The 15,444-nt window shown below is 43.3% G+C and overlaps 1 protein-coding gene across 1 annotated transcript in view; it reads right to left on the minus strand.

Annotated features, from left to right (window-relative positions):
• Positions 1 to 764: 764 nt before the first annotated feature.
• Positions 765 to 15,444, minus strand: part of SLX4IP (SLX4 interacting protein) — a 95,785-nt gene continuing 81,105 nt past the window's right edge. The window contains 3 exon segments of the mRNA XM_083432018.1: positions 765 to 2,775; positions 2,777 to 2,857; positions 7,233 to 7,327. Of these exon segments, the coding sequence (XP_083288144.1) occupies positions 2,676 to 2,775; positions 2,777 to 2,857; positions 7,233 to 7,327 (276 nt within the window). The 3' untranslated portion in view covers positions 765 to 2,675.

Consider the following 15,444-nt stretch of genomic DNA (forward strand, 5'->3'; position numbering starts at 1 on the left):
TACTTAACTTTTTGAAAAATAAAAGAAGATTACTGTTGTAATTTAGAGCCAAACAAGGCGAGCTAGCCATTGAGAGATCCAACGCGGTTTCTTAAACGAACATTTTCTGATCAGGATCGCAATGCTGGCAAAAGGGGAGGGGTTTTTTTATCCTGTCCTCTGCGCTGTTTTTCTCAGCTGAAATCACTTTCTGAAACAGCTCTTTGCCCCATGGGGCAAGACACAAAAGGTAGAAAAAAGAAAACAGCATGTTATTCCTTGAAGGAGAACTACCTGAAAATGATTTACAGATGGTACCTAACTCCGAGTAGGTTTTCTAAGATGTATAAGACTGGATCAGATAAGTATTGGAGATGCAAAGAGGTTGAGGGTATGTTCTTTCATATGTGGTGGACCTGTAAAAGGGTAAAAGAGTATTGGGAAATGATCCATAATGAATTGGAAAAAAATGTTTAAAAAAGCTCTTTCCCCAAAACGCCACTACTGAAGCCCGTGTTTTGTTAGCCCAAAAATGGAAATGAGCGAGGTTCCAACTAAAGAAGAACGACAACTTAAACCAGGCTTCCTCAAACTTGGCCCCCCAGATGTTTTGAGACTACAATTCCCATCATCCCTGACCACTGGTCCTGCTAGCTAGGGATCATGGGAGTTGTAGGCCAAAAACATCTGGAGGGCCGAGTTTGTGGAAGCCTGACTCAAACTGATGAAATATGCGCAACTTGTGGACCTAACATATAGACTAAGAGAACAAGAACATACGTTTAAAGGCTGGAAAATGTTTATTGAATATACGGGGGCAAATTGTGTACACTTAAAAACGTTGGCGTCATTAAGGTTAGTTTTGATGGATGTAATACTGGAATACTGAATGGTTTGGTTTATATAAAACATGCAGGGATTTATGTTATGCAAAATGAACTATGGAAGGAGAAGAAGGGAAGGCATTGCTATCTTAAGGTTGGTCAAAAATGAGTATTCTAAATTGTAAAACAGAAAATTTAATAAAAATCATATATTAAAAAGAGAGAATTGAAAGCAAATTGTGGAATGAAGCGACTGCCTAGCTCACATACCAGCAATCGTCTGCCACTTTTCATGCAGCTCATAGGCAACCAACACTGGAAACAGATGAGTACACCAATCACTGCACAAGGGCAGTGACATGGGTGGAATATCACAGCAGTTTGAATCTCCACTTTCCATGAAACTTTACTAGATGATCTTGGACCAATCAGATCCTTTCGGCAGTTTTCGCAAGCATAAAAATGGGGGCAAACGTGCATCAGAGAAGTAAAGAAAATGGGTGTATTATCTCCCTGATCAATTGCACTGCCGAGCTTTGCGAGCTCTTAGATCTCAAGCCTCCTTAAAACAATTCTGATGCAGTTTTAATGTCCTCGTAAACATTTATTGCAACGGAGAAAGAAAAGTGAGTCAAGTGAATAGTAAATCTCATAATAATCCAATAATAGAGGTTCAGCTCCAAACAAATTTAAGTGGATTTGAGATACAGAGGTGGGCTTAATTCTATCCTTTCTGCCTCTCTCTCTTCCCAACCTGCTGGTTGGGAAAATACATTCCATTCAGCACACTCTATTTCTTCTAAATGGCTTTTGCATATTAAAAGCTATACAAAAAAACCCAGGAATAAGACCGAGAGAAACAGGGGCAAAAGAACCTAAATCCCAGTTTGATTCCCATGGAAGTAAATGATGACAATTAGGCTGTAAACAACTGCAGCAGATAAAGGCCCATAATGGATTCATGACAAAATGAAGAAGGGTCTTTGAGGGAAGCCAAAAACAGATCAAAACTCGCTTCTCCAATTACCTGTTGTAGATCACTACCAGGTGTAGAATACAAAGCTATATGGAACTTGTTTCTTGTTACATTTCAGTGATGTCAAGGATCTGAAACCTTAAGAAAGTTCAGGAGAAATGCCCATTTAGATGATACTTGCAGTTACTTAGCAAGCCCCCCAAGAAACCAATATATATTAACTATGGCCCTGGCAGAAGACAGAATCATGATAGCTTTAAATTTGGGGAACTGTTTTTCTGTGGCTTGCTTTTAGGATGGCCTTTTCCCCAACCCCCGCAATTCCCAGCCAACACACACACACACACACACACACACATTGAATGAGACTCTCTGCAAGCTTGGCATACAGGGGGTTAAGCGTTAAGGGTTATTCTTTGGTGACTACAGTCGGTTTTGGTCTGTCTGCATGACGGGCCCCGTCGTATTTCTCATAAAAACAAGTCTCTCAGGAAGGCTTTTTCTTCGAGTAAGCAACTCTCCATCAGACTTGGTTCCTGCCAAAGCCTTGTGTAGAAAAAACAATGTGGGATTTGGGGGTGGGGGGAACCTCTCTGAAAGATGTCCCCGGGCAACCAGCACGACTGCAAGTCTGGGAACAGAATGATCCTGCCTCGGAGACAACCTTATTGCTCCTGCAGGACAGGACAGCAGTCGTTTCAGTCACCCTTTGACTTTGGTTTGGATGCGGCAGGGCTGCTGACTCACAGCACCGCCGAGGGTTTCTGCGTCGAAGCCCTGTCTAACCACGCCGCAAAATGAAGTTTTTGCTGGCCGGCTGCACGGCTCGGCTGTCTCCAATTCACATCACTTGTCCCATTCTGAAACAGGAAGCCCCAAGCTGCTCTCAGCTGTATTTATGCAATCCTTTGGTCGAGCTCCACGCCTACGTTTTTTGCTTCGGGCTGAGCATCGGAAGGAGCTTGAGAGGCATTCTTCCTACTCCCTGTCTGAGTGCAGAGAGCCAAGATACACTTTCATGGTGTCCTTGCTGGGCTGCTTGTTCTCGTCAGCTTTCTTTGTTTTGGTCCTCTTCACTCTAATAAGAATTTTTAAAAAAGAGATATTTTTCTTTAATAATGCGTAGCTCGCAACAGCTTTGCTCTTTCTACGAATTCAGGAAGGCTACGGGAGGATCGGCTTTTGTCAATGACAAGCCTGCTTATTGTCTTGGCAAACACCTACGGCTTGCCCAGGATGGGTAGGATCAAGCAGCCGCCGTCTGCATTGGGGGAATTGGATTTACGAAAGAATGAGTTGTGCAGGGCTTCGGGTCCAAATCCACAGGACAGGGCGGAATTTTATCCAGATGTTACAACCCACAATGCCCGTTGCCTTCACATCCTTCCCCACTGAAAGACAATGTTTTCAGGAAAATAAATAAAAAAACAAGAAAAAGACGTAGGTGCCTAGAGAGGGATTCTAGACTTTTCGGCTTGCACAAATTGTATGCCGTTTTCATTAACACAGCGGACGCTAGACTACAGCAGATGAACATAGCACACAATTCTCTCTCTCTCTCTCTCTCTCTCTCTCTCTCTTTTTTAATTAAATTTCACTTAAATAACCAAAATAAAAAATAAAACAACAGTTACAGAAAAAAAGAAAAAAGAAAGAAAAAGAATGAATATTTATACACAACACAAAAATAACATCAATTTCCGTTACAGTTCCTTGTCTTATTCCTTGAATCTTTATATCTTTACATATTTAGATCTTTCCTCTACACACCTATTGACCTCCTTCCCTCCTGATTTCGGGCTTCTTGATAAAAATTCTTTCTTTTTTTCTGCAGCTAAGAGTTGTTATGGTTTGCACATCATAAGATTTATATCAGACCTGCAGTAGTTTTTAAGTTTCTGTAGTTTCCTTCAATATATACCATAAATTTATTCCAATCGCTAATAAACTTTGTATTTTTTTGGTTTCTAATTTTTTGCGTCATTTTTGCTAGTTCAACATATTCAAATAATTTTGTTTGCCAATTTCTGACCGTTGGGGTATTTGGACTTTTCCAATTTTGCATAGCACACAATTCTGAGTCCTGTGATTTAATATTAGAGAGAACCCTCCCTTCCCACTGGAAAATGATTCTGGGGGAATGATGGTGACGAACATCTTCTGGATGCTCACAGCAGCAGAGCGTGGGTAGCCAAAACATCTTCCAGATGTTTTAGACTCCGACTCCCTTCAGTGCCAGTATGGCCAAAGGGAGATGTAGTCTACAACAACTAGAGGGCAGGACGTTGGTAGTTCTGGATCGAGGAATGTTGTTTGGGAAATACATTTCCCATGTTTCCTTGCAGACTTGATATATCTTTGCAGCACTTTCCAAGACTATGGAAGTCCTTCTATGAGCTACTAAATCCAGGTAAGATAGGGGCCAAGAACAGGTGAGAGGGATGGTTCTGGGAGTCCTAGGAACTGGTCCATTTCATTTATGGATTCCAGAGAGGGAGAGTCTGAAAAATTGGGGCATGGAAGGCCACAGACCCATAAAATTTGATGACCAAACCTCCATATTTTCACAACTCGCCGGATTACTTGAGGTTTGTGCCAATGCTTACCCATTTTAGATTTTCTGTTATGCTGGTGTGCATCCTTAATTTAAATACCATGCATGTTTCTGTTTTCTCTGCCTTGGTTTTATGTTAATATGTATTTTAAAGGTAAAGGTAAAGGGACCCCTGATCATGGCCAACTCTGGGGCTGCGTGATCATAAATTGCCTTGTTGATTTTTGGACCAGGGTGAAAATATTCCAAAGAAACATTTAGCAGAGGTATGGAAGTGTTGAGATTCCCATGCTGAATTCATGTGCACCTATGGGTTGGCTGATTCATTTCAATGGAGGTAGATCCACATATGCTTTCCTTTACATCCAGGGACCTGCTGCCTCCAATTGAACAGATGAGGATGGGCAGCCCATAAACTACTTAGTCAGCCCTCTGGAAACAAACAAACTTGAAGCCAAGAGACTGAGAATCAACTGGATTTCCATCCTACTTCCCCGCTGGCCATATTCTCTTCATTGTCAGATGTATCCCTACGGTTGTGTGGAGCAAAACCTTTTGAAAAAGTCCCACACTGCCTGACACCGGGGTCTTTGGGCCCTGGAGCCCGGCCTGGCCTTGCCACTGCATCCCTGGCCCTCTCGCTGAATGACCACCTGGCCAGCGTTCGCTCGCTCGTCACTTGGATGGTGAACGAGCTCAGATAGAGGGAGGCAGGCACGGGGCAACCCCAGCGTGGCCCTCCTCTCTACAGGCATTGGGGGGGTGTTTCGCCCCCCAAGAGCCACGCCGGCTGGCCAGGCAGTACAGCGTGGCCCCACCTGGCTGTGGTGGCAAGGGCTCGGCTGGCATGGTGGGCTCCATTTGCCCTCTGTGCTCCACGCATGCCCCAGGCACCAGCAAATGCTGTTACACCACTGCCTCAAAGTGACCTACATGTGGCTTCCTGCAGCCCACCCAAGTCCTTGCTTCTCCAGACTGATGTGCCCATGGCTATAGTCGTTCCCCAGACAACATGGTATCAAATGCCTTTCCCTAGCACATGCCACTGGCACAGATGAACTTTAAACAGGCTAGGCTGTTAACCACAGGCAGAACGAAGAGGGCAGTGTCTTGGGTTTTGTCAGGAAATCTCAGCTTTAAGGCTAAGTTAAAGTGGGGGGTAAGTCCTCTGTGCAAAGGCCACAGCATAATGAAGGCTGAAGTTCAACTAACACTAATATTTGCGGTTGGCGTAAAGAGCACAGAGGAGAAAAGGAATGTTCCTTGGCCCAGTGATTACTTAAACATAAAGGACCCTCAGCTGCTTTCCAAACGAGCAGAGAAAGGACCCAAATTTTATTCTATACCTTGGGAACTGATTCAATTCCCAAGCAGTGCAAGCTCTGGGAATGCAAGGGAAGGATCAAAGGAACATTGACAAGCCAACTGGTAACTTACGAAGGGGAACAAGCATCTTTGCCCGCCCAATTCATTTGGACACGGGGCTTCATTTTGGCCTGTTGCAAAATGAATTTCTACTTTGAATTCTGAATAAATGCATCATATGTATTGCTACATGTTGGGCAGATGGCTCTGTCAGATGGGCTAGGAAGCATATCCATTTCCAGAAAGAAAGAAAAAACAGCAAGGGGGTAGAATACCTCTCATTGCACCACAAAACACGAAGTGGGCCAAGGACTGCTCCCATATACCTGGCAGCAGAAAGAAGCACACAAATGCTATAGGTCAACTCTGTGTCCAGGGCAGCTGTCTACCAGCTCCATCTGGTATGCAGGCTGAGACCCTACCTGTCCACAGACTGTCTCGCCAGAGGGGTACATGAAGGGCCGTCTTACCCATAGGTGCAAGGGGTGCAGGGCACCTGGGCACTGGGCTCTCAGGGGCGCCAGGGTAAGAGTCCGGGGCCCGAGCATTGAGTTTGGGGAAGAGCCCGCCTGTTGGTTGGAGCGCCGCAGCGGGCTCTTCTGCTGTGGCTGAGTTCTTCTTCTCTGTGCCACGAGTTCGGGGGCGACCGAGCCAGCAAGACACTGAGGCAGCCAGCCGGATACACCCTCCTGAATGCCTGGGACTGGGCAACCGGGGGGGGGGGCTGCTGGGCAGATCTTTGCACCCTGGCACCGCATATGCTTAAGACAGCCCTGGGTGCATGCTCTAGTTATTTCCCGCTTGGACAACTGCAATGCGCTCTACCTGGGGCAACCTTTGAAGGTGACCCGGAAACTACAACTAATCCAGAATGCGGCAGCTAGACTGGTGACTGGACCGCCACCCTGACCACCCAACTTTCCCCATGATCAATTAACTATGAGAGAAAGCTGGAAGGGTATGAATGAAAAACAGTCCCTTCCCACCCACCCTGTGTGGGTTCCGGTTGTTTGTCTTTGTTGTTTATTTCTAGGAAGTTGCTTTTATTAAAAATCATGCATAAGCATGAATGACTTTGGGGACTGTGCTGCAGCCTTGGCACTATCAGGTTTCCTATTCCCATCTTAAACATGTACAGTGGTGCCCCGCAAGACGAATGCCTCGCAAGACGGAAAACCCGCTAGACGAAAGGGTTTTCCGTTTTCAATGCGCTTCGCAGGACGAATTTCTCTATGGGCTTGCTTCGCAAGACGAAAATGTCTTGCGATTCTTGCGATTTTTTTTCGCTCCCCACCCCCTTTTTCTAAGGCGCTAAGCTGCTAATAGCCTTTTAGCAGCTAATCCGCTAATCCCTTAAGCCTTTAATAGCCGCTAATAGCCGCTAAACCGCTAATAGCGCTAATCCGCTAATAGGGCTGCTTCGCAAGACGAAAAAACCGCTAGACGAAGAGACTCGCGGAACGGATTCTTTTCGTCTTGCGAGGCACCACTGTATGTGGTATGAGAGAGAGAGAGAGCAGGGGAGAGCACTCACATCTTTTTCAGGGCGTCTTGCTTTTCCTGCTGAGTCAGGGAAGTTGCCGCAGATTCTCCGAAATATTCAGATGTCCCAGGAGGAAGGGTCTCTTCCTAATCCAAAAGGTAATGCAAAGCTTTCAAACGGTGACCCATCAGCACCACATTTTTCAAAACGTTACAATATACATGTACAGTGGTACCTCGGGTTAAGCATTTAATTCGTTCTGGAGGTCTGTTCTTAACCTAAAACTGTTCTTAACCTGAAGCACCACTTTAGCTAATGGGGCCTCCCGCTGCCGCCATGTCACCGCTACACTATTTCTGTTCTCATCCTGAAGCAAAGTTCTTAACCCGAGGTAATATTTCCGGATTGGCGGAGTCTGTAACCTGAAGTGTATGTAACCTGAAGCGTATGTAACCCGAGGTACCACTGTATTCTTTATACATTTCACAGATTTTACAATCATTTTGACATTTCAAAACTTGACTTCCTTCCCCCTCTTTCTGTGGTTCCTTAAATTTATTTTTAATATCTTCTGCATATCCAAATTAACTTAATTTGTTCTTTTATTCATCTTCTTTAAATATATACTCTTCTGAAACTGCACGTTATTGCAATAATCCTGCCAATGTTCTTATCTGTTTAAAATTTATCTGTAAATAGTCAACAAACCATTTCCATACTTTTTTAAAAAAGTTTGTGATCTTGATTTCTCATTCTTCTGATAAGTTTCACCATTTCTGCATATTCCATAAGTTTTTGTATCCATTCTTCCTTTGCTGGGACTTCTTCTTCTTCTTTCCATTTGGGGGCAAGTAGCATTCTTGCCGCTGTAGTCGCATACATGAATAAATTTCTATACAGTTTGGGTAGTTCTGTCCCTATAACTCCCAAATAATGTTCCTATAATGCCCTGTGTTATTATTCATCATTCATATTATTATCAGCACCAGAATGAGATCATAAAGGCCAATCTCTCTCCTTCAGGTGGACAACATGAGGACACAATGACAAGTCTCTCTCCTTCAATGGTCACTATCAACATGAGGTCACAATGGCCAATCTCCCTCCTTCAAGTGGACAACATCAGCACAAGGACACAATGACCAGTCTCTCTCCTTCATTGGCCACTATCAACATGAGGTCACAATGTCCGGTCTCTCTCTCTCTCTCCTTCAGGGAGGCAGCATCCTCATGAGGTCACAGTGGCCAGGAGAGGGTCAGAAAAAAACAGATCACAGCAGGCTGTGTGTACAGATGGTAGATCTGTCCTTATAATTCCCCAAAGAAAAGCTTCTGGTTTGTTTGTTTTTTACAAAGGTTATTTGAAACATCCTTTTCATTTCATTATATATCATTTCCCGGTAAGCCTTAACCTTACTACAAGACCACCACATATGATAAAAAGAACCTTCTTTCTCTTTACTTATTTGATTTAGATTTATACATTTTTGCCAGTTTACTCGTTTTACTCATCCCCCCCCCCAGTTTATACATGTATTCTTTATTAACTCTTCCACCTCTCCAGAAAAAAGGGACACCAGATTGCACTAAACCAAGGGCAGTCTTTCCTGCAGTAATCTCCTGCTACACATTTTTGAGCCACTGAACTGAACCACAAACAAACAAGGCCAATGAACTAGATTCCAAGCCATCTGAAGAAATTGCTGGCAAATATTTGATGTCTTTGTGGTTCGAACTGTGACAAATGCCAGGAGTCTGTGTAGCAGACAACACCAGGTTGCTTTGTCACTTGTTATTGAAGAGTTAATGGAGCCGTGTCTATTCCATTATTCTCTGAAGAATTCCCATGATTTCCCATATTAACTACATGGGATACAGAGACTTGCAAAACTCTGTCTATCCATCCATCATATTCAGCTTTGCTAGTGACTTTCATTTTGAATTATGCTTTTGAATTATGGTGCTGGAGGAGACTCTTGAGAGTCCCATGGTCTGCAAGAAGATCAAACCTATCCATTCTGAAGGAAATCAGCCCTGAGTGCTCACTGGAAGGACAGATCATGAAGCTGAGGCTCCAATACTTTGGCCACCTCATGAGAAGAGAAGACTCCCTGGAAAAGACCCTGATGGTGGGAAAGATTGAGGGCACAAGGAGAAGGGGATGACAGAGGACGAGATGGTTGGACAGTGTTCTCGAAGCTACCAGCATGAGTTTGACCAAACTGCAGGAGGCAGTGGAAGACAGGAGTGCCTGGTGTGGTCTGGTCCAAGGGGTCACGAAGAGTCGGACATGACTAAACGACAACAACAACAACAAAGTGACTTTAATAAATATATATGTTCGTACATGCACACAGAACCGTGAATGTTCTCTTCATTATTAAAACCTATATACGAACAGAATGAGAAATTTTATTTATGTATCCCCACACACTGCTCCTGTAAAAGTAACGCTCCTCGCTGCAACCCTTCTGAATACTTGAAATTGGACCATCTAGTTGAGGCAAAAAGGTGTGGCATCCATTTGCCTTCTTGCCTAGCTGATCAAAAATTGGAGGCCTCAGTCCTCAGAGCATCATTGAATCAAAACGTGCCACACTTCTCCCATGTCACATAACGCTGTGCCTTGATGACATGAAGAAGAGTCTTGCAAGGCCAGATTCATGCATGCCATTTCACTTGTGGCCTAAACCCGCTTTGCAGTTTAGCTGCAGGGAAAGTGTTGCTGAGTGGAAAAGTTTGCACTCTTTGACTTTTGGTTTGCTTTATAGTATTTGTCCGTAGAAGGAGCCGAAAAGGGTTAACGCTTTGAAAAATAACAAGGGAAAAATGATGTATATGTGAAACACTTCTCAACATGCCCAGTAAGTATAGTAGATTTTCCCCTCAGAGCCACACCCTGTAAGTGCTATATTTTGAGAACTGAACAATTAACATAAGGAATATGAGTCATTCTTTGAACGACTCTGTGGGAACCAGAGAGCCTCTTGCTTTTAGGAGGAATGTTAAGTTGCCTGAGGCTGGAACAGCACCAGATATATATATATATGGAACAAAAAGTGGACACTTCATATATCTTATTAATGGTGATACCTGATTTAATAATTAGTTGATGAGATGGGGGATGGGGGACTGGCAAGCAAGGAGGGATGAGGAGCCTGTTTTGAGAATTCTGTTGTTTATTTCCTGTGGGAATGCCAAGGCTTCTGAATGAAAAAGGGAAGATTAAATCTGTTCTCATCCTGTCTGAGAATCCCAATTTTTTTTAAGTCAGTAAAATAAAGAAAAATATCACAGGCCGAAAGAATGACTGCAGAGGTTAGACTCTGTATGAGTATTGTAAATTGTAAAGCAGAAAAATTAATTTAAAAACTATTATTATTATTATTATTAATAATAATAATAAAGTGTTACCGCGAGAGAGAAAAGGGGATGCAGAAAAGGACAAACAAATAATCAGTGGAACTCGGGCACATTCTTCACAGAAGAAAAATAATTTCCTCAATGGAAATATGGACATCCTATTCTATTATTATTATTATTATTATTATTATTATTATTATTAAATTTATACCCCGCCCATCTGACTGGGTTGCCCCAGCCACTCTGGGTAGCTTCCAACATGTATAAAAACAGAATAAAACATCAAACATTAAAAACTTCCCCATACAGGGCTGTCTTCAGATGTCTTCTAAAGGCTGTATAGTTATCTCCTTGGCTGCAACATTTATCCAATGAAAATATGGATGTCTTAAGGAAATGCAGGACATTCTGGGATGGCTTCTGTAAATCCAGGATGGTACCTGGAAAATAGGGAAACTTGACAGGTCTGAAATCACCACCCATAGTACTAGAGTTTGGGGACAAACTGATTGGCAGAATATTCAAGACAGACAAAAGGAAGGACCTCTTCCCACAGGACAGAATTAGCATATGGAATTCACTGCCACAAGAAGTGGCCACCAGCTTGGAAGGCTTTGAGAAATTCACAGAAAAAATATAGGGACAGAACTAACCAAACTGTAGAGAAACTTATTCATGTATGCGACTACAGCGGCAAGAATGTTACTTGCCCCAAAATGGCAAGCAACAGAAGTCCCAGCAAAGGAAGAATGGATACAAAAACTTATGGAATATGCAGAAATGGCAAAACTTGCCAGAAGAATGAGAAATCAGGTGAGCATTGCTACTCCTGTCCTAATTACCTTCTCTCTTCCTCTCCAAGTGCTGGGTGCTTCCTCCTATCTTTCCTCTCTTCTTCTGTACAGTGGTACCTCGGGTTAAGAACTTAATTCGTTCTGGAGGTCTGTTCTTAACCTGAAACTGTTCTTAACCTGAGGTACTACTTTAGCTAATAGGGCCTCCCGCTGCCACCATGCCGCTGCCGCGTGATTTCTGTTCTCATCCTGAAGCAAAGTTTTTAACCCGAGGTACTATTTGTGGGTTAGCGGAGTCTGTAACCTGAAGCGTCTGTAACCTGAAGTGTCTGTAACCCGAGTTACCACGGTAGTTTCCTCTTGGCTGTTCTACTGCTGCTTTGCCCATCAGTTGCTGCCTAGTCCATCTCTTCTCTCTACTCGGCCCTCAACCTGCGACAGCTACTGGACTTTGAAGGCTCACCATTGAATTTGGGGTGCCAGGCTATACTTGCATCTACCATCTGCACACACAGCCTGCTGTGATCTGGTTTTTTCTGACCCTCTCCTGGCCATTGTGACCTCATGAGGATGCTGCCTCCCTGAAGGAGAGAGAGAGACTGGCCATTGTGACCTCATGTTGATGGTGGCCAATGAAGGAGAGAGACTTGTCATTGTGTCCTCGTGCTGATTTTGTCCACCTGAAGGAGAGAGATTGGCCTTTATGATCTCATTCTGGTGCTGGTAATAATATGAATGATGGATAATAACACAGGGCATTAAAGGAACATTATTTGGGAATTATAGGGACAGAACTACCCAAACTATATAGAAATTTATTCATGTATGCGACTACAGTGGCAAGAATTCTACTTGCCCCCAAATGGAAAGAAGAAGAAGTCCCAGCAAAGGAAGAATGGATACAAAAACTTATGGAATATGCAGAAATGGCGAAACTTGCCAGAAAAATAAGAAAGCAAGATCACAAACCTTTAAATAAAAGAACGATTTATTGAATATTTACAAATAAACTGTAAACAGGTAAGAAAATTGGCAGGGTTATTGTAAAAACCTGCAGTTTTATAAGAGCATATATTTAAAGTAAATGAATAAATGAGTAAATTGAGTTATTTGGAATATGCAGAAAATAATAATAAAAATTTAAGGAACCGTAGAAAGAGGGGGAAGGAAGCTGAGTTTTGAAATGTTAAGGTGATTGTAAAATTATTGAAATGTATAAAACTGAAAAATAATATGTTTTGGGGGGGAATCATAGAAATGAGATTGATCAACCATTGTAATCTACGGTAACTAAATGGATCCCTCCTAGTTTCCTGCTAATGCATCTTGAGGAAGTAGAGGATTGTCTGTCAAAAGCTTGCACCATAGTCAAGGAGCGTTCAAGATGCTGCAAGTCATTTTGTTGTTCTTCGCCCCTGTTGCTGACTCTTGCTTCCCCAAGACTGCACCATTTTGAGTTCTAGCACAAGAAGGAATTCACCAGGAAACTGAAAACGACTATTCTCAAGACCTGGGAAAGGCCCTTGTCATTCCCAGTGCCTTGCACTCACCTGACGGATAGCCAGGTTGGTGCCCTCTTTATAACGCTTGAGGGAAAAGGAAGGGGCTGCTCCCTGACTACTTTGCCCATCACCTAAGAATGTCTCAGTTTCTGGTGCCTTCCTTTGGAACTAAGCTCTTCACTTCTGCATACTGGAATGTGTTGTTGTTTAGTCGTTTAGTCATGTCCGACTCTTCTTGACCCCATGGACCAGAGCACGCCAGGCACTCCTGTCTTCCACTACCTCCCACAGTTTGGTCAAACTCATGTTCGTAGCTTTGAGAACACTGTCCAACCATCTCGTTGTCTGTCGTCCCCTTCTCCTTGTGCCCTCCATCTTTCCCAACATCAGGGTCTTTTCCAGGGAGTCTTCTCTTCTCATGAGGTGGCCAAAGTATTGGAGCCTCAGCTTCAGGATCTGTCCTTCCAGTGAGTACTCATCCTTCAGAATGGATAGGTTTGATCTTCTTGCAGTCCATGGGACTCTCAAGAGTCTCCCCCAGCACAATAATTTAAAAGCATCAATTCTTTGGCGACCAGCCTTCTTTATGGTCCAGCTCTCACTTCCATACATCACTACTGGGAAAAGCATAACTATAACAATACGGACCTTTGTCGGCAAGGTGATGTCTCTGCTTTTTAAGATGCTGTCTAGGTTTGTCATTGACTGGAATGTACCATATTTTAAAGGAATGTAGCCATATTTTAAAGGACTGGAATGTAGCCATATTTTAAAGGAAAGGGAGAGGAGGATAGGAGGTGAAGAATACAAAGGCATGGTTCTCTTAAACTCCCCCAGGTGCATTATTTTTAAAAAATGTGCAGGGGTACTAAAAAACAAAAGAAAGTTTTCACAGTTTGCCAAAAACAAGCTGGTTTGACAGCTAGGTACTCGTTTACCTGATTGGATTTTTACTGTGGAATACAGAGCATTTCTTGCGCTGCCTTACAAAAGAGAATTGGCGGCCACATGCAAACAGCTATAGCTTGAAGACATATGCTTAATACTGTTACTCCAAGGCTAAGATGTTAATTGAGGCATGAATTGCTTCCGATTGCACATTGTGTCATGTGACTATCAACAGTGGATTCAGAGGGAATATTTGCAGAGAATGGATCTATTGTTCAGCGATAACACAAAGGCGGGGGAAAGGTCAGTGGTTTTATAGTCAAGACAACATTTGCTTAATAACATGCAAAGGAAACTGAAGCCAAGACCGTCTTTGGAGTTTTACTTCTTTCTGGTTGTTTAATGCTTTAACAATGCTGTTATATCTGCTGAACCCTCTCTATTTCCCTACTTTAAAGAAAGCATGGGAAGGCTACGGTTACGGAGGAGGGAAGACGAAACTTTTGCATTTCTGACTCGGGAATCTTGAAAGCTTATTTTATCATTTGGCTGAAAGAAACACAGGAGGAAGCAAATCAATAAACATATTTTAAGAAGAAAGAAAGTGGAAATGTTAATAAAACTACAGGGGAAAACAAACATGGATTTCCAAATACAGTGGTACCTTGGAAGCTGAACAGAAGCCATTCCGGAAGTCCGTTCGACTTCCAAAACATCCGGAAACCAAGGAGCGGCTTCTGATTGGCTGCAGGAAGCTCCTGCCAGCCAATCAGAAGACGCAGAAGCTGTGCTGGATGTTCGGGTTCCAAAAGAATGTTTGCAAACCAAAACACTCACTTCCGGGTTTGCGGCGTTCGGGAGCCAAAACATTTGACTCGCAAGTCGTTCGTTAACCAAGGTATGACTGTATCTAAGTAGTGTTGGATATCAAAATTAAGGAACACCCATGTAAGTACTAACTTATGACAGATGAACTACACACAGCAGCAGGGCATTAGCAGGGGAGAGCTGACAGAGGGAGAGAAATGTGTTAATATATTAAAACAATTTATTCCTCTTCTTTCCAATTCTCCCCCCTCACAAGTGAGTCCCAACCCTTTTGGGAAGGAAGAGGGAGGACTGGTGGGGGACTAAGGCAGGCTTTGTCAACATGGTGCCCACCAGATGTTTTGGGTTGCAATTCCCATCAGCTCCAGCCAGCCTTGGGAGTTCCACTCCTAAACAGGTGGAGGGCACCAGGTTGTCGAAGGCTGCATTCTCCCTGCATTCTCGATCATTCTCCCTTCCACAGAGTACACTTTCTGCCGACTCACCTTTGCAATATCCCAAATATCCCAAACGGTTGCTGGAAATAAACATCCTTATTTTACAAGGGTAAATTCCAAAACAGCAATAGAAGTGGCTGTTTGCTGATCTAATTATGGCAGCATGGACAATAACTGTTGATGACTTCAAAGGTCAATAGCACTTATCCTTGATCTTGCCATTTATAGTTGGATTAGGGAGGCTCAGCTGACAGTATCAACTTGCCCTCGATGAGAATAGTGGTCAGACATGGGGAGCATCACTAACCAGGACAAATCCCCTCTCTCACACTTTCATCCCAGCCATTACTCATGCGGTCTTCATCCTGGCTGCTTCCTTTCAGAAGAAGATAGCAACAGATGTCAGGTTGAAAATTGTTGTTCAGCCAAGAGATGGAAAGGAGATAAAGTT

Source organism: Podarcis tiliguerta (assembly GCF_965153285.1).
Source record: "Podarcis tiliguerta genome assembly, chromosome: 3".
Classification (NCBI taxonomy): Eukaryota; Metazoa; Chordata; class Lepidosauria; order Squamata; family Lacertidae; genus Podarcis; species Podarcis tiliguerta.